General features: G+C 42.7%; 1 protein-coding gene across 1 annotated transcript; it reads right to left on the reverse strand.

The window, feature by feature from the left end:
- Positions 1-2021: 2021 nt before the first annotated feature.
- On the reverse strand, positions 2022-23871 carry lrfn5b (leucine rich repeat and fibronectin type III domain containing 5b). Its single transcript, XM_041805662.1, has 6 exons — positions 23376-23871; positions 17415-18331; positions 16483-16657; positions 15446-15779; positions 6438-6738; positions 2022-3661 (listed from the first exon to the last, which is right to left on the reverse strand). Exons 2-6 carry the CDS (start codon positions 18303-18305, stop codon positions 2960-2962), a joined length of 2403 nt encoding a protein of 800 aa, XP_041661596.1. The 5' UTR covers positions 18306-18331; positions 23376-23871; the 3' UTR covers positions 2022-2959.
- Positions 23872-24119: the final 248 nt, after the last annotated feature.

Here is a 24119-nt window from a genome sequence, read left to right on the forward strand (position 1 = left end):
TTAAGCATTCGTATAACCCCTGTTATTCTAATTGGCTCTTCAGTTTGTTGAATGATCACTTTGAATGAGACAATTGACCACAAATTGGACACATCAGTGCCCCAATGTGATTCTCCCCACATCATGATTGTCATTAAAAGCAAGCAATTGTGGCATCACAGTCCGTGTTGGCTTAAGTGCTCCGTAAAGCGACTCGTCCTGTCAGAAGCAACTGAAACTCACACAAAGGAATGAAAAGCCCATTAGCAGTGACAGCAGAAAATGAATTTAATCAGCGGAACACTGACGCTACTATTGAGAAGAGGAAGAGGAGGGGGACAAGAGTTAATCAAAATGCTTCTGACGATCACTCTGACCCTGGTGGCATTTGAGCAGCATATCAAATCAGGCCAGACTGAGGCGGGATTGGCCAGTCTGTTTGTAGCAGGCAGGTCAGGCTTGGGAAGATTGGCAGGTTCAGCTCTCAAGTGGGCCCGCGGGTGGGTGGTGGAGGTGTTGAGGGGTTGGACGTGTTTGGCAGCGTGGCAGGACTCTTGCAGCGGAGAGGAGTGAGTCAGCACGCTACAAGACAGTAGACTGAGGAGGAGGTGGAGGAGGAGGAGGGGTCAGGTGGTGGTGAGCCGAGGAGGAAGACTAGACGAGGGCCAGGAAACACATTATGGGGGGGTTTGAAAAGCGGGTCAGGCTCGTGCAGCAATGCGAAGGGGGAGCGTGTGGTTCTGATGTGGCCGCAGGGTTCACTCCACTCTGCTCGCTGCCAGACCTCCAGCCGAGGTCTCTCACCCGCTATCACCCTGCCACTGCCCTCTCCTCCTCTTCCTCCTCCCTTTTGTGAAGGTGCAGTGAATACTGAAGAGCCAGAGGCTGCACGGCTGGCTTACAAAGGATGCTCTCTTCTCAGTCTCCAGCTCTCCCCGTTCTGCTCTCTCTCTTACTCCCAGTGCCCTCTTCCTCTCTTCTCTCTTTCTCCGATTCTGAGCCGTCTTGCTTTCTTCTCTGCACCTCCATTTCTTCATGCTCACCCTTGCCTCTCTGCCACCTACCCTCCTTGGCATATTTGTTTCACAAAACCCTCCATCCACTCCTCTCTGCCTCATCCACACTCCCCTCTCTCTCTCCCTCTCTCCCCAGAAATGCATCTATTATTAACGCACACCTCTGGCTCACGCCGAAGACTGAAGCAAGGTTCAGGCCAAGCTCCTCAGCATTTTAATCACCCCTAATGAGCAAGAAATAATGAATACACATGCTTGAATCTGGCCTGTTTGTGTGACAGCAATTAATTTATGTCTTACATACAGTATGTGCTGCTAATCTTAACAGGTTCGCCCTGCATAGTGTTGGATTTCCAGCTGAATGTGCTGTATCCTTAGAAGTCTCCTGCTGTGAGACACATAACCAGTGCATGTGTATAAAAATCAATCAGGCAGCATCCGACCACCGAACTACACGGAGAATCAGAGCTCTTATTGCAGCACATAATGCATATCATGTCATGTCAGACATTACTGTAACTGGAGAATTAGTTTTGCACTGGTTCCCACTGCGGAGCTCGTGTTAAAGCTCTCCTGCGGCAGGTTTCCGCAGTCTGAGGGCACATGCACGCCACTGTCAAACGAGCGTGGAGATGCGCAGGCGAGAAACGTCCCTGATGACTAGCATGGCCTCTTTTCATCATCTGCTTCCCCCTCTCTTTGAACAAACACGAGGGCTCAAGGCAGGGATCTGTCAGAGGTCCATCGCTTGCAGAGAAAGGAGAATTATGTTGCTGCAAGACTACTGAAACCCAAAAATTCATGACCACTCTGGCTGTTGGAGCTTGAAGAAGTGAGGGATGCATCTTTTGTTTTGTTCTGCGACAACTTCACAGCACAGAAAGTGCGGCTGCCTAATTCTGCTGGAAAACTTGTGAGAATTCACAGGCTGAAAATGAGAGAGGTCTGAGTGTGTCCCTTTTATCACTGGTTTATTTATACTGGTAAACATCAAACAGAAACAACAGCAAAATCAAGAGCTGACGTCCTCCCATACTTGTGATTATCGTTTCTCTTACATCGACAAGTTAATTTACAATGGCTGTCATCAGTGTGACACGACAACGTCAGTAAGTAAAAAATATGGAAATGAACCATTCCTTTGGATCTCATCCACGTGTAATATCAGATTACTCCCCCCACCTGTCATGCTGTTGTCGTTGGCTCAATTGTTGCGTGAATCAGTCACGACAGGAATCCTATCAGAGTGGAGTCTTTATGTAATTATGTGATAAAAATGTATCGATTCAAACCCGAGGGCAGTATTAGGCTGAAACGACTTGTGCCACAAAAATACTGCATTGTGCTGCGTCTGGGGGTGTCGGGATGAATAGATGGAGCGCTGTCTGTCTACTACATTCTGTTCCAACACCTCTGGGATGTAAAGCACATTCGTAATCTCTCCAAACCACCGCCAAGGTAATTAAGACATGTCACCGTCTGTCTGTAGAGCTGGAGACAAGAATCACGTTCAGAGTCTACAGAGATTGTATCATGTTAAGTGTCAGGTCATGAGAATGCGAGTATATTAACCCCACCTGCATGTTTCAACCTTTGTTATAATACAGTATGTCCAGGTTACTGCATTCAACACCACATGAACACTTATGGTTGTGCTGAGATATACAGTATCTCCCACAACTAAACATTTCTGTACATGAAGTTGTTTTATACATTGTTGTGCCTTTCTTCAAAGTTTGACCATTATAAAGAAGACTTTGATAGGTTATAAGGTAGAAAACAAATGTGAAACCTTTCCCATAACCCTGCACGCCTGCCTTGCCCCCAAATATATGAGAGAAGCTTACAGGTCCCTCAACAGAGAGCACAAAGCTCAAAACAAGGCATAAAACTCCGTCCCAGTTTCACAACGGGCCACAAATCCAATCCAAGAAAGCAAGAGAATGCAGGTTGTAAACTCCAAATCATAAAGTGCTCTCCAGCAGCCACTCAGACCTGGAGAGTTTGTCCCTAGCCCGCTGAATGTTTGTTGTGCTCTCCAGCTGCGGCAGCTCTCCACTTATGGAAAGGCTCCGTTTGGAGCGGAGACTGGCCCCAGTTTTTGGGTAGGCCACATAACAGCGCTCCCGATAAGAGTCTGCATTAATAGAGTGCCTGCGGTTCACCCTCACGCTCCCTGCAGGTACAGTCATGTAATGTCGAGAGGCTTGGTGGGGCCGTGGACCCCTGGGTGGTGCTGCAGTCCATTTGACAGGCTGGCCGGGAATAGCCAAAGCAACGGCGGTGGTGGCCATTTTAACCTTTGAGGAGTTATTTCGGTTCATGTTCTCAAGCTCAACGTCTGCTAGAGCTTCACCTCGTCGGGCTTCAGAGGGTTTTTGGGGAGCGCTGGAACGTTTCGGCCTTGGCGCACCCGGGGAGGCTGGGTGCCAGCTGTGACTGGCAGCAGAGGTAGAGACGGTGCAGTCGGGAACGGAGGGTTTGGTGTTTGCTACTGCGACCGCTGCTCGCTGCTTGGCTGGCTCAGGGGGCGGCAGGGCAACTCGGAGGGACTCCTTGTCATTCTTCTCTGGGCGCAGAACCTGCTTGGAGAGGGACTTTGGGATCCCACAGCCCTGTAGCTGTCCATCGCTGCTCAGAGAGCGAATATCTCCCATCTCTAAAGCCTGACAGGACAGGAGAAAAGAGAAAAGTGTGAGAAGAGAAGAGAGCGAAAGGAAACCACCTGACCATGTTCACACAGTAGCTATTTTCCTCCGACATACTCAGGGTAAGAGGCTGAAATGCTGTTATATTGTCATATTGAAGCGTTCAAGGTGTTTTGTTGTAAACACTTAGGGAACCATAGAAAAAAACTATTACTTCACATCCTTCCAGGTACTGAAAAGAAAACCAACAGTGAAAAGTGACCCATATTTTGGGTAAAAATTAAATATTTGATATATTTTGAAGCTATAGCAGCTGATATTAGAAGCTAGCCATGTAGCTTACTACATGATATGGCTTTAGCAACCAACGCTGCTAGCTAATACAACTACTAAATAATGTTACAGACTACTATAAGCTAGGGGTCTGTATTAGTTTATTTACTGTTAGCTAGGCATTTACTTTCCTAGTATAGTACCTGGAAGAGACACCGAGCCTTATTTCAAAACAAAACAGCACATCTGATGACCAATTAGCTGCTGTTACATATTTGCTATTGCTAGCAGTCAACCAAATTTAAGCGACCTGTACATTTGTATTACATTAGCTAGTAAGTAAATCCCTGGCTAATGTGATATCAGTTTTGGTGATGCTAGCCAGAAATGTTCTAGTCATGGCTAGCATTCAACAATATTCAAGCAACCTTTACCATTGCATTAGATAAGCTAGTAAGTAAATTCCTAGCAAGTATACTCTTGCAGTGTGTCCCAAATCTCACATTTCTGGACTAAATACTAAATATTTGAATCCATATGTGCACAAAGTGCATTCTCACTGAAATGCAGTAGCCTACTACTACTGGCACACTCAAAACCGTCCAAGAATTGAGTGTTCGGGGCAAAATGAACTTGTCTTGCACTGAATGCCTTTTTCTTGATTGAATCAGCCTGTGTTGCTAGTAGCACGTTAGCTAGCAAGCAGATGCTACCATTAGCTTGTGCGCTGGCTTTCTAACAGTATAATATCCACTAAGTCACCATTATGGCGTTCATTGAGGGTGCAAAGTGTCCATTGTTCCACACTCAATTCTTGGACAATTTTCATGTCCATGCTTCGCACCCTCAGTGAATGACATATGGTGACATAGTTTATAATATACTGTGTACTAGCGCACAAGCTAATGTTGGCATCCGCTCACTAGCTTACGTGTTATTAGCAATGGCAGCTGATGTTTATCAAGAAAAAGGCATTTTTGGCAAAAGAAGTTCATTTTCTTGAGCAACTTTCAGTAATCTAATACTGAGTGAAAATAGACATCACAATTTGATTATAATTGCCTAACGTCTGTTTATAACTTGCTGGTACAAAAAAGGTAGAAGAAAAACATAGAGGCAGTTAAACGGTTGTCACTTCCTGCAAGTGCAAAACAGCAGAGAAACAATAATAACCTGCTGTAATTAAGTGCTCTGTACTACTACTTCTGTACTGTTTTGCACAATTCAATACCAAGTTTAGCAATTGTGCTTATTTTCTTGTTTTGATACCCATAGCCTTGTCGTGTATGTATGTTATGGAACAGCTGAAACTTGAATTTCCTTGGGGATCAATAAAGTATCTCTCTAATCTATCTATCTAATCTAATCTACAGTATACTCAAATACAGTAAAAGTAACAAAAGTATGAAATGCTAGCATTAGCAGTATTCAGACCGTTTTTATTTACCTATTTAGTTTCAGTTTTTTCCACTCAGTACCTCATCATGACAAAGTGAAACCGAATTATAGAAATTTTGCACATTTTATAAACAAAAATAAAAAACTGAAATATCACATTAACATGTATTCAGACTCTTGCAACAGCACTTGAAATTAAGCCCAGGTTTCTCCCATTTCTCTGGATAGTTGCTGAGATGATTCTACATTTTGACTGGAGTCCACCTGTCATTAATTAAATTGATTGGAAATGATTTGGAAAGGCACACACCTCTCTATAAAGGGCCTAACAGCTTGCATATCAAGACAAAAACCAAGCCATAAGGTAAAAGGAACTGCCTGCAGAGTGCAGAGACAGGATTGTTGACAGGTACAGATGTAGGGAAGACTACAAAAAATAACTGGCTGCACTGAAGGTTCCCAAGAGCACAGTGGCCTCCATAATTCTCAACTAGAAGAAGTTTGGCACAACTGGGACTCTTCCAAGAGCTGGCCGCCTGGGGAAAAGGGTCTTAGGGGAGAAGGGTCACTCTGATTGAGCTCTGTAGTCCTCCACTGGTCTGGGCTTTATGGCAGAGTGGCTAGATGGAAGCCTCTCTTCAATGCAAAATTCATGGCTTTCATTTGGAGTTTTTTTGCAAACACCAAGCGGGCTTTCATGTGTACAGTGTGTTCCCTTAATCATTATGGGGTACTGAGTGTAGGTTTCTGAGAATGAAAGTTATTTTTGACAGGCTGCAACATAACAAAATTGAAAAACAGTGAAGCGGGTCTGAATAATTTCTGAATGACTTGTACAGGTACATTGGTGTGTAAAAGGTTGAGATGAGCGTTTGCCTCCATATTTTTCTATAGATGTTCTCTTAATCATGAATTGTTTAAATGATAGTACATTTGGATTTACAACTTTTTAAATAGAACTTAGAAGTTTAAAAATAGAATATTATCACAGCCTTTGAGCCTCTAACTCTTAGCATGGCATCTGATTAAAATCCAACTGTGTGAATATAGTGAATTCGATTATACTGGCTTATTTTAGTATGAACAAAACAATGAAAAGAGGAAGAAATAGTGCCAGGCTGACCTTATCTGTATCTCCTTGGTTACACACCCGGTAGCGCACAATGAGGAAGATGATAAAAGCAAGCACTGAGGCCACAATAATCCCTCCAATGATAACCACGATGGTGCCACCGAGAAACTGGGACTGCATGAAATGGCACCTCAGGTACTGCGGCTCTGTGGTGAAGTGGACACAGCCAATGACACGGGTGGCGGTCAGCGCTGTCACCTGGTCGTCGTAGATAGCGAGCACACACAGGTCGTAGTGTGTACCAGCAGCCAGGTTGTTCACCAGGATGCTCTTACTAGAGGGGGGGATCATTCTGTGGGAATAAAAGAAAAGGATTTGTAAGTCCTGACATAGATTACAGGGGGTTAAATGAAAGGAGACAGAGGCAAATCAGATTATCTAGCTTATTGTTTGTAGGGATAAAATGACACAACAATCATTTATCTCTCAGAGAGCTATTTAAGATCTGTCTGGGCATAATCTTTTGCGACATTTGATTTATTCTCTCCAGCGTCATTACTGATAAAAGCTGCAGTCGCTGGGGACTCAGGATGCCTACGTTTTTTCCCAACATCAGGATTACAGAGTCAATTCTCAAACGTCTCCTGAATTCAGGAACTGCTCCTAAAAACCATATGTGCGGTTGACTTCTAAGTTCATTTTCCAAAGAGGTCTTTGTGACGATAACATCACATCACAGCGATAAGCAGTAAATATGCAGTGAAAGAGGGTAAAGATGAAAGAAAGCTGTGTGCGCCAGTTTTTCAGATGGGCATATGCGACGCCTCTGATGCTTTTTTTGTGAAACACTGGCTGACTACTCTTTCATCTTCTATCAGTCCACAGCTTAGTGCTGACATTCTGTTTTGATTTTGTTGATTAAGCATTATCAAGGTTTTGCACATAGTAAATGATACACTCCGGCAAGGGGGTGGATTAAGAGTCAAAGAATAGGGAGTCAGATAGAGTGCATTAGTCCGTCTTCCCGATGGGCTTAATAGACACCACAAATAATCATGTCGACAGCCAGGTCCAGTTCTTAATGACTGAATATCCAAAGGGATTTAAGCATTCAGAGGATAATATTAAGGTAAAACATGGGTCAACGGATTTTCCATAATATGATTCCAATCAGCTTAAGATTATTTGCATACCTCAGATTCAGATTTAAGGTCTGTTTACTGTGTCTAACTGTGGTATCTGGACAGAATTTTGAGGGGGGGGCTTTATTTCTTGAACATTAGATTTTCTTGTTTGTATTAATTAGGAGTGGGAATCTAAGGGTAATATACAGTATATGTGACATGAGCCCCAAAATAAAATCATGATACAAAGATTCTGCAAAATTGATGTTTTGCAAGAAAATAAAGGAATAGCACAATATTTGATTACATGAAAATCAATAAATGCCATTTAAATGGTAAAATGCAGAGTTGATTTGTTGTAATTTGGTGTCATTTTCACCATTTCTCAATCCTCATCACTCTGACATTATCTTACTGTCTTCTTTTTATCCCACAGTCAACTCTTTGGACAGTTTTTTCTATTCAAGATTCCTTCATTCATGACATACAAGCGTCATCAGGAGTTACTAAATAGGGAAACTGAAATCTAACTAATTCAAGCACTACATATTTAAAAAGAAATTATATATACAGATGAGGGCTTAGTTATTAGCCAGCCTATGAAGATTTTAGTTTTTCCCAAGTATTTCCCCAGTGCTGTTAAACAGAGTAAATGCTTTTTAAACACACCTTTTTAAACTTCCTAGTTTTGTTTTATGTTGTACACAGAAACAAAACCAATTTCACAAAACCCAAAAACTACCAGGGTCTAAATTATTAGACCCCTGATGCTAATATCCAACAGTGTCTCCTTTTTGCTGGATAACAGCCTGCAGTTGTTTTTTTGTAGTTTTCAACAAGTCTCAGACACGTCTCCTGAGGAATCTCAGCTCATTCTTCTCTGGCAAATCTCTCAAGCTCCTCCAGATTTGATGGTCCTCTGGCATGGACCTTGGTCTTCAGTTCACCCCACAGTTTTTCAAAGGGATTCAAGTCAGGTTTGTGCAGGCCAGTCAATAATGTTCACTTTGACCTTTTGGAGGTAGTTCCACACCAGGAGCCATGTATGTTTTGGGTCATTGTCGTGTTGGAAGATAAAGCGACAATCCAGATCTAGTTTTGCTGCTGACTGCTTGAGGTTTTCTTTCAAAATCTAAAAATATCATTCTTTCTTCATGATTTCTTCCACTTTGACAAGGTTTCCAGTTCCAGATGCACTGAGGCATCCCCACAGTGCAATACTCCCACCGCCGTGTTTCACTCTGGGGACGGTGTTATTTGGGTCATACACCTCTCCATTCTTTCTCCAAACATAAGCAATGTCTCTGTGTCCAAAGAGCTCTAGTCTGGTCTCATCTGATCAAAGGGCATGCTTCCAGTATTCAGAATCTTTCTCCAGGTTGTCTTTAGCATACTTCAGTCTGGCTTGAGGGTGTCTCTTGTGCAGAAGTGGAGTTTTTCTTGATCATCAACCTATTAGTCCATTCCTGTGCAGGGCTCTAGTGATGTTCTTCTTTGAGACTACACTTCCTGACTTGGCTAAGTCATTCACTCTCATTCTTTGCAGTTGTTCTGGTGTCTTTAGACACATCTTTCACTAGTTTCCTTTACAGGGTCTTTGAAATCTGAAAACCTCTACCAGGCTTGTTCTGGACTGTGTGGCTCTATTTAAATTTCTTAATGATACTTTCCACTCCAGTTCATGACACTTGGAAATGCTGTGATAACTTTATATATCCTTCTTTTTCTTCGTGAGCATCAACACTTATTTTTCTCAAGTGATAACAGATTTCTTTTGTTTTTGCCATGATGCTTTCTCCAGTGACAGCTCGAACTCCACTAAAGTTTTAACACTGTATGTAAATTGACGACAACCCTCAGTTTTAACTTGATTTTAAAAGATTTAAGCATTACAAAGCTAAAGACCATCATTCATAACAGTGGTTTGTGCTGTGGCTCAACAAAAATGTCAGTTCTAAAGGGGCTACTAATTAAGACACTGATAGTTTTTGTTTTTTGTGAAATAATTTAATTTCTCTGTGTAACGTCAAATAATGCAAGCATCCAAAATAACACTAGGATGTTTGGAAAAGCTGTGTTAAAATTCGTCACTTTGTTAGTCATATTTGGAAAAAAACAGAAATTTTCAAAGGGGGACTCAGTTTGTCATCATCTGTATCTGGCACGTGCAATTTGACAATTGGCAACAGTATAATGAGCTGTTTCTAGTGGATTGCAAATGTATGCCAGAAAAAAAACAAAAAACTCTGATGAACTGAAGCCTTAAGTACATCCGTATGTTTGTAGGGTTTCAGTAAATTTTACAAGTGAATTTTGTTTTCTTCTCAAGGTTTCAACCTATTTCCTTTTCCGGAGGAAATTTTCGGAGAAATTGCCAAATTTTTGCTCTCTCTGGAAAATGGAGAAAATAAAACATATGAATGCATGCCCTTCTGTACTGATGTGCTTTATAAACATGTTTGTTTTATCCTTTCTCTGTGTTCAGTGAGTTTTGTTTCATTAAGGGTCCAAACAGCAACATTTTTATTAAATTAGTTTGAGTGGTTGGGCCCTGATGCCTGACCAGTTGAGAACCAGACTTTGTAAAAGAAATAATAAACTAGATAACATAAGATCAATAGGCAGCTGTTCACTGTTAGTGGAACAAGTTCATAATGATTTTGCATTTATTATTAGTTTTTATTATCATTTATTTTTACGATTTTGTTTTCAATTTCAGTGTAGTTGTTCAAGATATATTTTTGGATTTTTTATGCCCTTATTTAGAGAGGAAGACCGTGGATAGAGTTGGAATCAGAAATGAAGGGTAGGGAGAGACATGGGAAAGGAGCCACAGGCCAGACTTGAATCAGCCTGCCCACCTACATGGGACATGACCTAACAGCAAGGCCACCTGGACCTCAGTTTCAGTTTTCTTTTAATTAGTTTTACTGCTGCTGCATTAGATCAGCATAGTTTATATTTTGAAAAAACACTTCATTTTAGTTTTAGAGTTAGTTTTTTCAGATACTTGTCAGGACCCAAAAGGGCCTAAAAAATAAACATTATATGCTTTCAAAAACACGTTCAAATAGGCTACTCTTCACTTTTTACCTACACCAGGGAGGTTATGTGAACGGTCGGGTTTGTTTGTTTGTTTGTTAGCAACATAACTCAAAAAGTTGTGGACGGAATTTGATGAAATTGTCAAGAAATGGCAGAAATGGCATAAGGAAGAACTGATTTGACTTAGGGGAGTGATCCAGATCACCACCTGGATCCAGGAATTTTTTGAAGGATTCTGTACTATTGGGAGATAGGGCTAATGGCGGAGGTCTGCGCTGTTACCACTTTACACCAGGAGATGGCAGACGTGAGTAACTTCAATCCCAGCAGCAGTTTTTGAGTGTGTTTCTATTCAAAGTTTTGGAGTTTATAGAGTTTGAAAGACGCACATCCGGTCGAGGAGACGAGTCGAAGTGTAACAGAGAGAAAGACCGCGAATTGTAGCGGGAATACTCACAGTGCTGGGAGGAATAGAGGAATATTCACTGTCTGCCATGACTTCCACTCATCTGGTGAGACCATGGGTGCATCTGATGGCACCCGTAGCAAAGCCAATGCTTTCCCTCACCGTGTTTCCACCCCACCAGGGAGAGAGTAATCGATGAATGCCGAGGTGGGGGGCACATGGGGATGCATCCAGGAATTTTTTAAAGGATTCTTCGCTATTGGGAGATAGGGCTAATGGTGGAGGTCTGCGCTCTCCGAGTGGTTTTCTAGTTATTTAAGTCATTTAAAGTTAATATTTAAATACAACTCAAGACCTACATATACCACCATGTGAAGTCTACTTCAATCAAATTAGGCCATTTTACACTCACAAGCCTTGGGCGTTTCTGAAGCTTAGTGTAAGTTCAGTCAGGAAGACTTTATTCTCATGCTGGATTAATGGTTGCTCCCTGCACTATTTCATGTTCTCCCTCACTCATGCTCTCTCATAGTCACACAATAATCAGCTGTCTACATCACCTGGTCACAATAGAACTATTCAAAAGCACTGCTCCACTCCCTCGCTGCTAGCCTATTATATTGCTGCTGTCCCTTTTACATGTGGCTTTCTTCTTCACCAGTTCATTCATGGCGTGGTCCTGAGCGACCCTCCGCCTCCCCACTACCACCAAGTCTAAAAGATATCATCATCAGCCATCAACCTTAGTATTTACAGAGTGGTCATCCTCTTTACTGTTTGATTATTAGACTTCATCTCCTTAACCCCAGTCCTTATAGCTGATCAACATTAATCTAATCAGCCTCAGATGACACCATCAGCCAACACTACCACCACCAGTGTCTGGGCTCCTAAGGGGAATAGATGTCACCGCCGCTCAGCAGAAACCATTCGATCACGCTATGTCTTTGAGGAGTTCAAGCACAAAGGAGACTGACTGTAATTTAATATCTTATCTCTGTTAGTAAATATAATTCATTATCACATCTGTGTATGATAAACGTTTATTCTAAAATCAGTCACTAGTCTCTCCTGACTGAATTATCAGTCAGTCTGCTGCTGTCAAAGATTAAAACTAAGGAGATTTTATCTGTTTAATCTATTTCTTTGTTAGTTTTGTAAGAACACAGAACAGTTTTAGTTAGTTTTTGTTTTTATAAAGCTTAGTTTTTATTTTTTTCTATTTAACTAAATTGATTATTACATTTTAGTTTTAGTTATTTAGTTGTTTTACTTAACTGTAATAATTTTGCAGTGGAGTCATTTAGCAAATAAAACTTTTGCTGAAGCCTGTCAGGAAAAAAGCACCAGTAAAGCTTTCTTTGTCCTTAAAAAGAAATGTTATCCAGTTCTTATAAAGCTGCAGCAACATCCATGTAAGTCTCTTCTACAGCTGTCATTGTTTACAGGCTTGCAGTTCAACTAAACCATGCCTGTAGCTATCGCCTCTTTTTCCTCAAATGATGATTGATATGGTCATTCTCCCACCAGAACAAGCATTGAGGCTTTGCAATATGGATCCACTTGATGACAGACATGGTATGTGGCCAGTCCATCTGCTTTGCAAGGTTATTGAATAATATGCTGTCTACACACTTTGTCTCTTTCTGACAGGTGAAAAAGAATTGTGCTTAATCATAATTTATAATCTATATATGGTCATTATTTAGGAAATATCCTATTGACAAAGACTTAAGACTACGTTGAAACCTTTAATTCACTACAAACATATTAAGTGGTGTAAGAAATCAATGTAAAAGAAGGACAATTTTCTGATATGGTTACCTCCAATCTAGGGATTAGTGCAGTGAGCCAACTCAGGGATAAAATGTCATCACCAATTTAGGAAGGACCAGTATTAAACAAATTAATAATCATTATCCATATCCAATAGTCCCATAATGCTGGTCAAATGTTTGTATAAGGAGCCACCACTACGTCTTGCTATGGATGCTATCAGTAGGGCATCTCATAGCACAGAGCAGTTTGACAATATTTTGATGTGGAAAAGGTAAGCTGTGTGTATGCTGTGTCAAGTTAAAGTGGAATATAAACTCTTGACTGGAGGAATGTGTAACCAGTACAGGCCTGCAGACATTATCCTGCAAACAGGACTGAAGGCTGGTGTGCTAGCACTGATAACATTGCCACACTCAGTACACCCATGACATTAGTTTAGAGAGATTAGCTTTGGTAACCCTTAGAGCACTCACATGGACCATCGATGCATGCTGCAGAAACACCCTTGGTAAACTGCTTGGTAACTTTTGAATTCTGAATCATAGGTATGTACTGACTTTTTCCTCTGAAAGCTCTCCGTTATGCCTTTCTAATGACCTCCTCTGCACATTCGCAGCTCTAACATAATGTTTTCTAGTGAGCCTGGAAATTGTCTGACTTTCTGGGGTCTTCAAAGGTTAAATCCATGCCAGTAACTCCAACATTGGACGTCTTTTTATTAGAGCCGTGAAAAAAAATCGATACGGAAATATATCGCAATACTTTGACATCCGATACAATATCGATACTTCAACTCTTAATATCAATTTTTTTGTAAAAAGTAAAAACTCATATTTTAGCCGAGTTGTTAGTAAAATACGACTTCTGCACTTCCACATGGCTTACAAAATAACAACACCTGCACAATTCAAAGCAGACATTTGGAAGCATTTAGGCTTCAAAGTTAAAATGGGGAGCACAAACAGCGAGTTAGAGAAAGGAAATGCCGTTTGCAAGCTCTGTCTTGCTGCTGTGAAATATAGTGGGAACACCACCAACGTATTGTGTGATTTACATATACATCATCTCTATATTTTTCTTAGTTAACTGTGTAGAATATCACAATACATCACAATATCATGATATCCTGATATATCGTGATACTATCGTATCGTAACCCAAGTATCATGATGCGTAACATATCGTGAGGTTCTTGCCAATACTCACCCTTACTTTTTATCCATTTTTAATCAATTTTTCGATAGTTCCTGCAGTTAGCCGGCTATACCAGTAAGCCTGCTACCATATTGTCTGTTTGTTTCCCAGAATACATTGTGACTGGACTGTGACAACCAGTGAGAAGCTGTTGTGTTATCACATCATGCTTTGCTGAACAGCGCATGTGCACGGACTTAGAAAATTAGAGTCTGAAGGACTCATAATAGAGAGAAATAAACACAGGGAGGCTGTAATTTATCCCTCAGAGTCTCTGCACTTTAAATAATGACTCAAATTCCCCAAAAAGACACAAGGACCTCTTTTTGGAAAAAAGGGGGTATTTTGATGTTTTTGTCAGAATATTTTTTATTTCTTTAGTCCCAAAGAGATGGGAGAACAAGTTTGTGCAAAAAACTCTTAGTCATTAATGTTTACTGTGTTTAATCCATAAAAATCTCTGAGTTTTAAATTACTGACCAGTTTTTCTTTTATTTTTATTGCCCGATATATTTTTTAAATATCAATTGACATTGCTGCTACACACATATTCTTAAAGCCCAGGTTGTCCTGAAGAAAAGGGATGTTTAGAGCTTGACTGTGCAGCACAGGGTTGGAGTTTTTGGTCGATTAATTGATCGAAAAGCTTTTGTTCGACTAAGATCACCCTGGTCAGTTAATCGCACCGCGTCCCAAGGAGCAAACTCTTTTCCTCTCACCTCCGTAAATAGACGCTGCATGCTTTCTGCTTTATGCTCGTAAATGACAAGGTGCAGGCTGGATCAAGTAATCCTGTTAATAATTACATTATAAACAAATGAAAAATGATGATCTGAGGTTATTTTGTAGGCTCTATGAGTTTAAAGAGTTACCTTGCCAGGACCACGGAGATCAAAGACAGGTGCGCGCTGATGGTCTCTCAATTAATTATTTTTTTAGTACAACGTGATGAGCCTAAAAAACATATTAATGCTTGTTATGTTCATTTTAAGATTATTTAGACTACCAAGCGGGTGCGGTGAGAAACCTGGATGGATTGAATTAGTCCCCAACAAGGTGATTTTTTTAATGAATGCATGAATTAATTTTTTTTTTTTACCTGAACAATTAATCGATTATTTGATGTCTGGGTGCAATTTTGGTCGACCAAGTTTTTCTTTGGTTGACTACAGCCCTAGTTTTATATGCTTTTTGAGACAAAAAGTCTAGACGAAACACAATACTTAGAAAACAGCTGAGAGCCCTAAGGGTCAAATAACCAGTGCTAAATGTTGACTGTTTAAGTGTTTTCTTAGCTAGCTGGTTAGTTGGCATAGTAGCTCCATAATTAGTTGCTGAGGAACAACCCTACTACCACCAAAGTGTTCCACATGCAGGAAAATGCTACCCCCACCCCTGTTGGTCATTAGTTAAGATGCAGGTAATTGGCTTCACTTCAGAAGCTCAAGGCTATGTCCACTTGTATATACTGTAAAGTCAGTGCATTATACCAGAAAGCTTTCTGTGTTTACCTGTACACCAGTGAATCATCATAGCTGCCGTTATACTGGATCTGGAACATGCGTATCCCAGGAATACTCCTCTGAAAGTTAAACTTGACCAAAGCCGAGGTGGACGTGGCCTCAGCAATCACTACTTTTTTCTCCTGGCTTGTCTTGGCGTTCCCCAGAGGCAACCCTCCTGCTTCTGCCCCTGTCTTCGTCACGGTGGCGATATCTGATGATCCAGGGTCGGGCTCCTGCTCTGCCACTGTGTTGTTGGTGATGTGAGGGAGTTTGGCGATGACCAGATCCACCGTCTGCTGGGCCTCACCTGCCGGGTTTGAGGCCACGCAGGTGAAGGAACCTGCAACACAAACTAATTAGATCATCCTTCCTGATATTTTCTTAGAAATACAGAAAATTATCGTGGTGAATACGTGTTTTCAAGCTAGAATAAAACATATCTAATCATATTTAGGAGAAAGTCTGACATTTTGGGGACCTTTTCTAGTCCCAGAAGTCGTTATCTTGCATGCACAAGATAAAAAGTATTATCTGGGGTGCAGTACTTCTACAGAGTAATACACTTTTCAGTAATATACAGGATGGCTGTGTCTCCCTGTTTACAGGCTGTTAAGATAAGCTTACTGGCTGGCTGCTGGCTACACTGTAGCTTAATATTTAATGGACGGATATGAGAGTGGTAGCAATCTACTCATCTAACACACAGCTAGGAAACAAAGTTGTTTCCCAAAGTGTTGAAGTAAAGTGTTTTAATGTTGTTATAATAGTGTTCTATGTGATAATTTAACCACTAAAGCATTAAAGTGTGAGAAAAATCAGCTCTCTACACAGATATCTATGACAGAAACTTGGTAGCAGCAAGGTGAAAAAGTTATTTTCCTTTCTATGTGACCTCAATCATCGTGAGCCAACACTCCAGACTCAAAACTTTATTAACCTGATGTAGGCAAATACTTCAGCCTCATAGTCTTCTGCTCTCACAAGCAAACAACTAATTTCATTCAGTAAACAGCACAAGCACAGCCACCAGGGTGTAAACAGACCGGAGTCCTTGACGGTGCTGATGAGGATGTCCAACGTGCCGTCTGTGTGGACGGCCACCCTGGAGGAGTTGGACATGAGGCGTCCGTCTGGGGCGATCCAGTGGATAATGGGGTCAGGGTCCCCTCTGGCCTTACAGCGCAGGGTCACGCTCTGACCCTCCAAAGCTCGCAGCTCCTGAGGAAAGAGAGGGAGGGTGGGCGATCAGGGGAAGGCTTTAGCATATGTTCAGTACAGTGAGATGTGATTTGAAGGAACACTTTGGACAATTATCAAACGTACAGTAATACTTGCTCAGTGTAAAACTCTGAATGACATAATTAACGCTCATATTTGTGATGTTGTGCTTTAAACTTCATTCCAAGTAAAGATAGGCTAATCAGCAATTGATTATGTCATGATACTTAGTTAGTATGATTATGTAGCCAAAATAATCAATATGACAGTACAGTGCCGTGCATGTGACGCTTAATTTTCTCTGCAATTATGCAAAAGATGTCGGCTGAATGTTAATGTGATGACATTGCTGTAGTTATTTGGTGAGGATTTGATCAGATACTTTTGTTTGGATGCATGAATCAGAGGCTAAACCAGTGTAAGCTTCCACTGTGTAATAAGGGCTTCACTGGGGATCCATCATAAACCTGCAAATAGCTTTATTGAAACTGAAAATCCTGCAAAAGAAGTTCTGTGAAAACCCTCCACAGGCCACAATTTGATTACATTTTTTTAGTAAGTCCTATATATTTTACAATATTAGGTTAGCTGAGCTGCCCAGATGAGTCCCAAAAGTCTTGTAAGACTCCTTTGGCTCTCTTATGAAGCTAATATTTGCTGTGACAGTCAAAGAAAGCAGAAAATACCACCTTGGATTAAATGAGACAGAATCCCATGTCTGGATGAGTGTAATATCTGTAGTGAGTGGAGGTTTTACCTGAGAGTGCCTGGTGATGAGAGGAGGCTCACATAGGAACTCTTCCTCTGAAACGGTCCAGAAATAGCGTCCAGCGAGGTGCTGCGGCGAGGCACAGGTCTCCAGGTCATCCTCCCTTCTCAGTCTCCTTAACCAGAGCAGCTCACAGTTACACCTGAGCGGGTTTCCTCCAAAGCTTAACGCAAATGACGAAGGACCCATAATCCCAGAGGTGGCGAGGACCCCCGCTCTTTGGAAAACGGGGTCAGGTGGAAGCTTCTGGAGCTTGTTGGAAGTCACGTCCAGCCTCTTGAGCTTCTGCAGCCCTGCGAAGGTGCCTTCAGGGATGTAGCTAAGCATGTTGTGGTCTAGGTTGAGCGTGTGGAGGTTGGACATCCTCTGAATGGCGACCCATGGAGCTCCTTCCAAGTTGTTGTAGGATAAGTCGAGCTCTTCCAGCGCTGTCAGATCATTAAAGGCCCCGGTCTGGATATGAGTGAGCTGGTTGTTGTTGAGGATGAGGTGGTGCAGTTTTGACATGCCGCTGAAGGTGTCATTGGTAATACGAGTGAGTCGGTTGCTATCTAAGTGAAGGGCTCGCAGATTCTCCAGGTCTTTGAAAGCATGCGGTGCGATGGTGCCGATAGTGTTCCTCGAGAGTGTCAGATCTACCAGCTTGGTCATGTTGGCGAAGTCCTTGCGTTTGATGCTGGTTACAAAGTTATCTCCAAGGCGCATTTCCACCGTGTGCCTGTCGATGTTCGGCGGCACAAACAGGAGACCCTTTTTGTCACAGAGTGTCGCAAGATTAGGGTTTAGCACCTGGCATACGCAGCGTTTTGGGCAGATCTGAACTTTGTGCGCCTTCACAGCCACGCCGAGGACAATCAGATAAACCAGGAGAGACTCCATTTGGCTTTTCAGTCAGGTTAACACACCTAAAGGAGATCAAAGCAGAAAGAAAGAAAAAGAAGGGCAGACTATTTATTGAGCAGTTAAAGAAGGCAAAGCGTGAAATCTGCCATTGTAGTCCGTCTCATCTTTATCAAACTGTAAATTCTGCAGCAGGATAATCACACTCGCACTCCTTTAAAAAGGGAACTAGGGTATTCTGCTCTGTCAATTTAAAGCTTTCCCACTAGATATGAAAGAATATCAATGCCAGCTCACAGCTGAGAGTCAAAATTCAGAGCAGGCAGCATGGTGAGTAAATGCCTGAACAAACAATGAGCGCTGTGCAATTAGACATGAAGCTAATTAGTCACCTGCAGACTTTAGAGTGAAACATCCCTGGTAATCTTATGTGATTTCTGTGACAGGGTTCCTTTTTAGCCCCGGTTTCCCCAGTTGTCCTTTTTTGAAGTGATAATGCCAACCCTTTTATCTTTGTGTACAGAGGGATGAGAGTCTAGACCGGCAGTCCAGGGCCTCATCAGAATTAGACTGATATCTCCCAGGATCATATCGCCGATAGGAAGGGGATGATTGGGCCCCATGCCTCGCTGAGGATGTGCTGTGCCTCGCTATTGATTTTCTCTCTGCTCTCTCTGCTGCTACTCTTACTTATGACACAGCTGAGATGGGGGATAAGGAGGGGATCCATTTGATGAATCCTGAGACCTTGTCAGGGATATAGCATGTCATAAAAGTAAGACAGTGGAGATCAGATCACAGCTCTGCAGGTGCAAGAGCTGTGATTATTTTTAGCGATGAAATTTAGTGTCATTTTGGTTCAACATGCAATATTGAAGCCTCTTGGTGTCCTGTTACGGCACACAGAAAAGATCAACAATCCTATCAAACCAAAGAACAAGAGATCCAATCCCACAACTGTGGTAAAAATCCAAAGGCTAACCTTTAAATACCGAAGAGGACAGCTGATTTATGATCATAGCTTTCTGTGGTTTGCTAGTAATAGCTCCATTGTCTGCGTCTTGGAGAGAGTGTGCATATTAAAGAAAAAAAAATCTTGCCTCAGCAGAGAGCCTGCCAAATGAGTGTCTTCAAGCTTCAAAAGCTTCTGTTGCACCAGAGCCGTGACACACAACTCGAGGTGTAATAACCTTGACAGTCGAAGTATATGAGGAATATATCATTGAGCAAAGAAAACATCAGACAGGATGGGAGTGACACGCCTGCCATGTGGGGGCACATTTAAACGCAAGGAAAGGGGAGCTTAGGAAACAGGGTGCTGTCGGCTGACAACAAGCGCATTTTGACAAGCGGGTAAAATGTTTCACACCCAGACAGAGAGGCAGGGAAGAGGTCACCTGAAAATGGCCTGTAATAGCAAAGGGAGGGATAGAATCATTGGAGGGAGCAGCATGGGTGTGACATTTTCATGAAGACTGCTGATCAAGCAGCTATGAATCAATGTCTTTCTTGACCCATTTTTACAAGGGATGACTTAGTCACACAAGAGAGCAATGTTTTTGTGGATGTAACGTGGGGTGGAGAGATGCTGCCATGACTCTCCTTAAAGATGGCAGATGATTTCAACGTCAGGCACGACTGCAGAGCAATTTGTAGTCCTCTTAGTACCTGTGTGGAAACTTTTATATCTTTCTTATGTGTGTGCATCCAAGGAAGGATTTCAAAAGCTGAGGTGTGTAAGTGCGTTCTTGTTGCCAACCACCTTCTGCTCTGACTCTGATCGGCACGGCCTCTGGATGTGCAATGAGGCGAACAGGACCTGCTACTTCCAGACTGGAATGGCGCTCAAGACGTGATATTGATTCACTCGGTGAAGATTGGGGCGTTTTTTTTTTTTTTCTCTCCCTGCTGAAAACTCAGCCAAATGTGAAGAGAACAGTTGCAACGGTAATCCTGACCAAACCCACTCTGTGAGGGACAAAAGGACAGTGCCTCAGTACAGCTGAGGCCCGGCAGGAAATATCTGTCGCCATCTCCCTAATTTGCATTTAATTATGGTTGTTCCACTAGTGATTTGCATAACAGGTTGCACTCATTAGGTACAGGGACAAATAAGAAGATAATCAATCAATGCATTCATCAATCAAACACTTCATCTTTAAATGTCACACCCCCAGAAAATCATTACACCTCATGTAAGCCTGTTCATTATATTGGGGAAACTGGGGAGGGCAACAAATAAACAAGAAAACAGATAATCTACTGATGCATTAACCACAATCTCCCTCTTAGTCAATCAAATGTTCGTTTACTACCTCTGAGCAGGTCTTTTTGGCCCTCAGAGAGCAGAACAGACTGACAGCACACACCCACACACGCGCACCAGTGGGTGGATTTGTGCCTAATAGAGGTAGCTCACTACACAACAACCTCCAGCTATGGAGACAGACATTCATGTGCAGCAGCAGCAGCAGCAGCAGCAGCAGCAGTGGTGTACTGTAGGAGAGGATATCTATGCTCTCCCTGGGGCAGCATTCACCAAGAAAAGCCTTATGCAGCACACTGCATGCCAATCGGCCAGTGAGGTCATGGGGGATATGTTTTCAGATGGTCTAACTTATGCTGGAGCTCATGTGAGGCAGCCTCTGCAATCCACGTCTGGGCAGGGAATCAGGGAGAGCAGCAGAGTTAATGAGATGAAGTCTGCTTGGTTTGCCTCCTTGCTGGTTGACACGATGGCACATGGCGGCTTCTCGGCATGCAGCGTCTCACCTGGTTTGCTCGGGGTAGAAAGCAGCCTTTGCCAGAAATAAGCTCTGTTGTGTCAAAGAGGTAAACTGATGCTGCAACATGATGGTAAAACAGTATCGACAAAGCAGTGAAATGGGTCCTCAGCCCGCCTGCTTTATGAGACCAAATGGAGCTGCTGCATCTGCTGGAGTGGATCATATTTTGACTGAAATTCCATTTTGTCGGCTAAATGCTGGTGTAGTCCGAGTCCAAACATCCTGACCAAACACTGATGCAGTTACGGACCGTCTCACTCACACATCTGTGTTTGTGAATGTGTGCATGTGCTGTGACACCCTTTTTCTCCTGCAGTCTGCCAATGTTAGAGTGGGATAGCTCTTGGGTGACAGCCTTGATGCCATGGCAACACAGAAAAACGTCAGTTTTAGGATGAGATGTAATCAGTGGCTCATTTTCAGATCACCTAATAACATTTTGAACAAAGAGGCCTCTCTAGAGGATGGGGGGGCCTAACAGTTGAGGTCCTGGTTGGCGGCCAGAGCGGACTCATCATATGAGAAGAGAGATTCAGCTAATTTTCTATTGGATTGAATATTTGGAATCATTACTGTGTTCCAGTCTAATAAAAGCTAAATGACCAGGTGTAGGACTCTGATGTAGTTGAAATGATGTGTTGGAATGTGTGGGTATATTTGTGTGTGGCGAGGGGATAGCATACTAAGCAGACCCCACTGCATCAATAGAAGTGCTGTTCATCAGCATTTACAACTCCCCCTTGTAGGTCCAAGTGTTTTCCTTCACACGCTATCACAGGAAATTCTCTGATACCTTGATATGCTGCAGATCTCCCAGCTGGAGCATCCGTCCAACAAATCAACAAACAAACACAAAAAAAGCACTTTTTTTCTCTTCCAGATGCAGTCTAGCATTACAGCAGGAAGCCAGATTTAAATGCTGATCACTGACTCTGGATCTTAATTCCAGCACCCGTGAGACGTGCCCTGATGTGCAAAAGGGGCTTATGACCTGGGATTTTCTTCCGGAAAGAGGAATACAGAATCCATGCACACTACAGCTGAATATCAATATGGTTGACTCAAGTGTGTATTCTTCACAGTATGGGCCTGCAGGTCTGTAGACTTTCAAATCTGCCAAGTGCAATTTCAGGTGAAGGCAGGGGAAAGAAAAGCACACTCTTTACCCTTTTTTAGTGAAAACCCTCCTTTCTCTGTTATATGGGCCTACTTCTTGTAACAATATAAATGCGGGGGATAAAAACCTCCATTGAGTCATTTCCCCCCTTTTTTTAAAGACCCCCAGGATGCTGTGTTTTCCTCCTCACACAGCAACAAAACGGCTAAATAATGCATCATCTTCTCCTTTTATTTTGTTGTGTAATCAAAAAAGCAGCACACATGTGGACCAGGTGTGTGTGTGCAAGTATGTGGCTGTCAAATAATCTTAAGTGTTCCAGGTCTCTTTGAGAGCACCTCTGCTATATGAGAAAAAAAAAACAAAAGCTTATTTTTGGTGACTGGAAAAAAACTGGGTCAGTGAATGTAGAGCTGGTCTGCAGAACAACCTTCCATATGTATCAGCGGCTGCTATCAATAGAAAGGTAGCAGCACATAAGCTTCATGACTGAGTGCATTAACATAGCAGTGAGAGCAAACAGAAGCAGCAAAATGAGGCGTGGGCCTGATTTCACTGGTGTAGCTGTTACAATGGAGCCTCAGGCGCTCATGAATAATAAGATATGTGATAACTAACACTCGACATAAGACCAGAACCATTATACTCCAGCCTTTAGAGGAGAAATCACTGGGTCTCCATCAGTCACAACATGCCCACTCACTCATCCTGTAATCAGATGTGTTACTTAGCCTAATTTAGACTTTATCACACCTTAATGACTGGTGTGTAAATTGCATAGTGTTTGAGCACAGCACAGAGCAGTCAGATAGCCTATCAGCACATCCTGTGTGCTGATAAAAGAGGGAATAAAACAAAGACACATGTGGCATCAATCATATCCTGCACGGATCACAGAGCGGGCTGAATAATGGCCACATTAGGGATGATTCTCACTTTCACCTGTAGGGAGAGAAAAACAACACAAGGATGCAGCCAAGTGAATACAAATGACACATTTGTGATCTGACAGCGTTCCTGTGCAATTGAGGAATTTTTTGACCTTGCGGTGCAGGTCCTGGGCTGGTGGGTTACAGCCACAACCCGTGTCACTCGGGAGAACCTCAACCCTTTCAGATCGGTGCCACAGAAAAGTACTTTAAGTCGATACTGCGGCTCAGAAGAGTTTTCAATCCAGCCCTGCAGATGTAAATGTATTGAAATTACCTTGCAGATGGAACATGAAGCCAAGTCAAAGGAGGGTGTGTTTGGGATGATTTCCTCCTGAGAGCATCCTTGTTGCCTTAAAATGGGACCGACTGTGAGATAATTCAGGTGTCCCGAAACACGCGCCACGGCTCCTATAACATGTGACGGCCTGCGAAACCAGCGATGCCCTTCAAGAAATCCATGAGCAGCAGATAAAGGACGACTCCTCTACGATCACACCGGAGAAATGTATCAGCCTCCCCCTCCGTTTTTAGTGAAAAATACGCTTTGCTCGGGAAAACACAACCTGAAGCGTCCCGGCGTGCCGCTGAGGGGCTGCAGCTGTGCGGGATCGCCTCTACTGCGCATCCGCCTGTATGCACCTCCAGAAGAGAAAACGCCTTTTGTAGCGATAGACTGCTTGGATATCCACAGCGCTGTGAGTGACTGCTGCTGCTGCTGCTCTGAATCCAGCCAGATGTTCCTATCGCTTTCACGCGTTTTTTTTCTTCCTGGCGACGCACGGCTCACTGCGAGTTAATCCAGATTGACTGAAAGGTTGCTGCCATAATATGCCCCCCCCCCTTTCTCTCTCTCTCTCTCTCTCTGTCTCTCTTCCTCCACCTCCTCCACCCTCCTCCTCTTACTGCCCCCGGACTACTGTCAACCACCGACCCGGCTCCATTTCTGACCAGAGGTGCTGTGCTCGGAATGGTAATCAGTGCGCTCCGAGCTGCACAGAGAGCATTTGTGTGCACAGAC

The sequence above is a fragment of the Cheilinus undulatus genome, linkage group 14 (genome assembly GCF_018320785.1).
Source record: "Cheilinus undulatus linkage group 14, ASM1832078v1, whole genome shotgun sequence".
Classification (NCBI taxonomy): domain Eukaryota; kingdom Metazoa; phylum Chordata; class Actinopteri; order Labriformes; family Labridae; genus Cheilinus; species Cheilinus undulatus.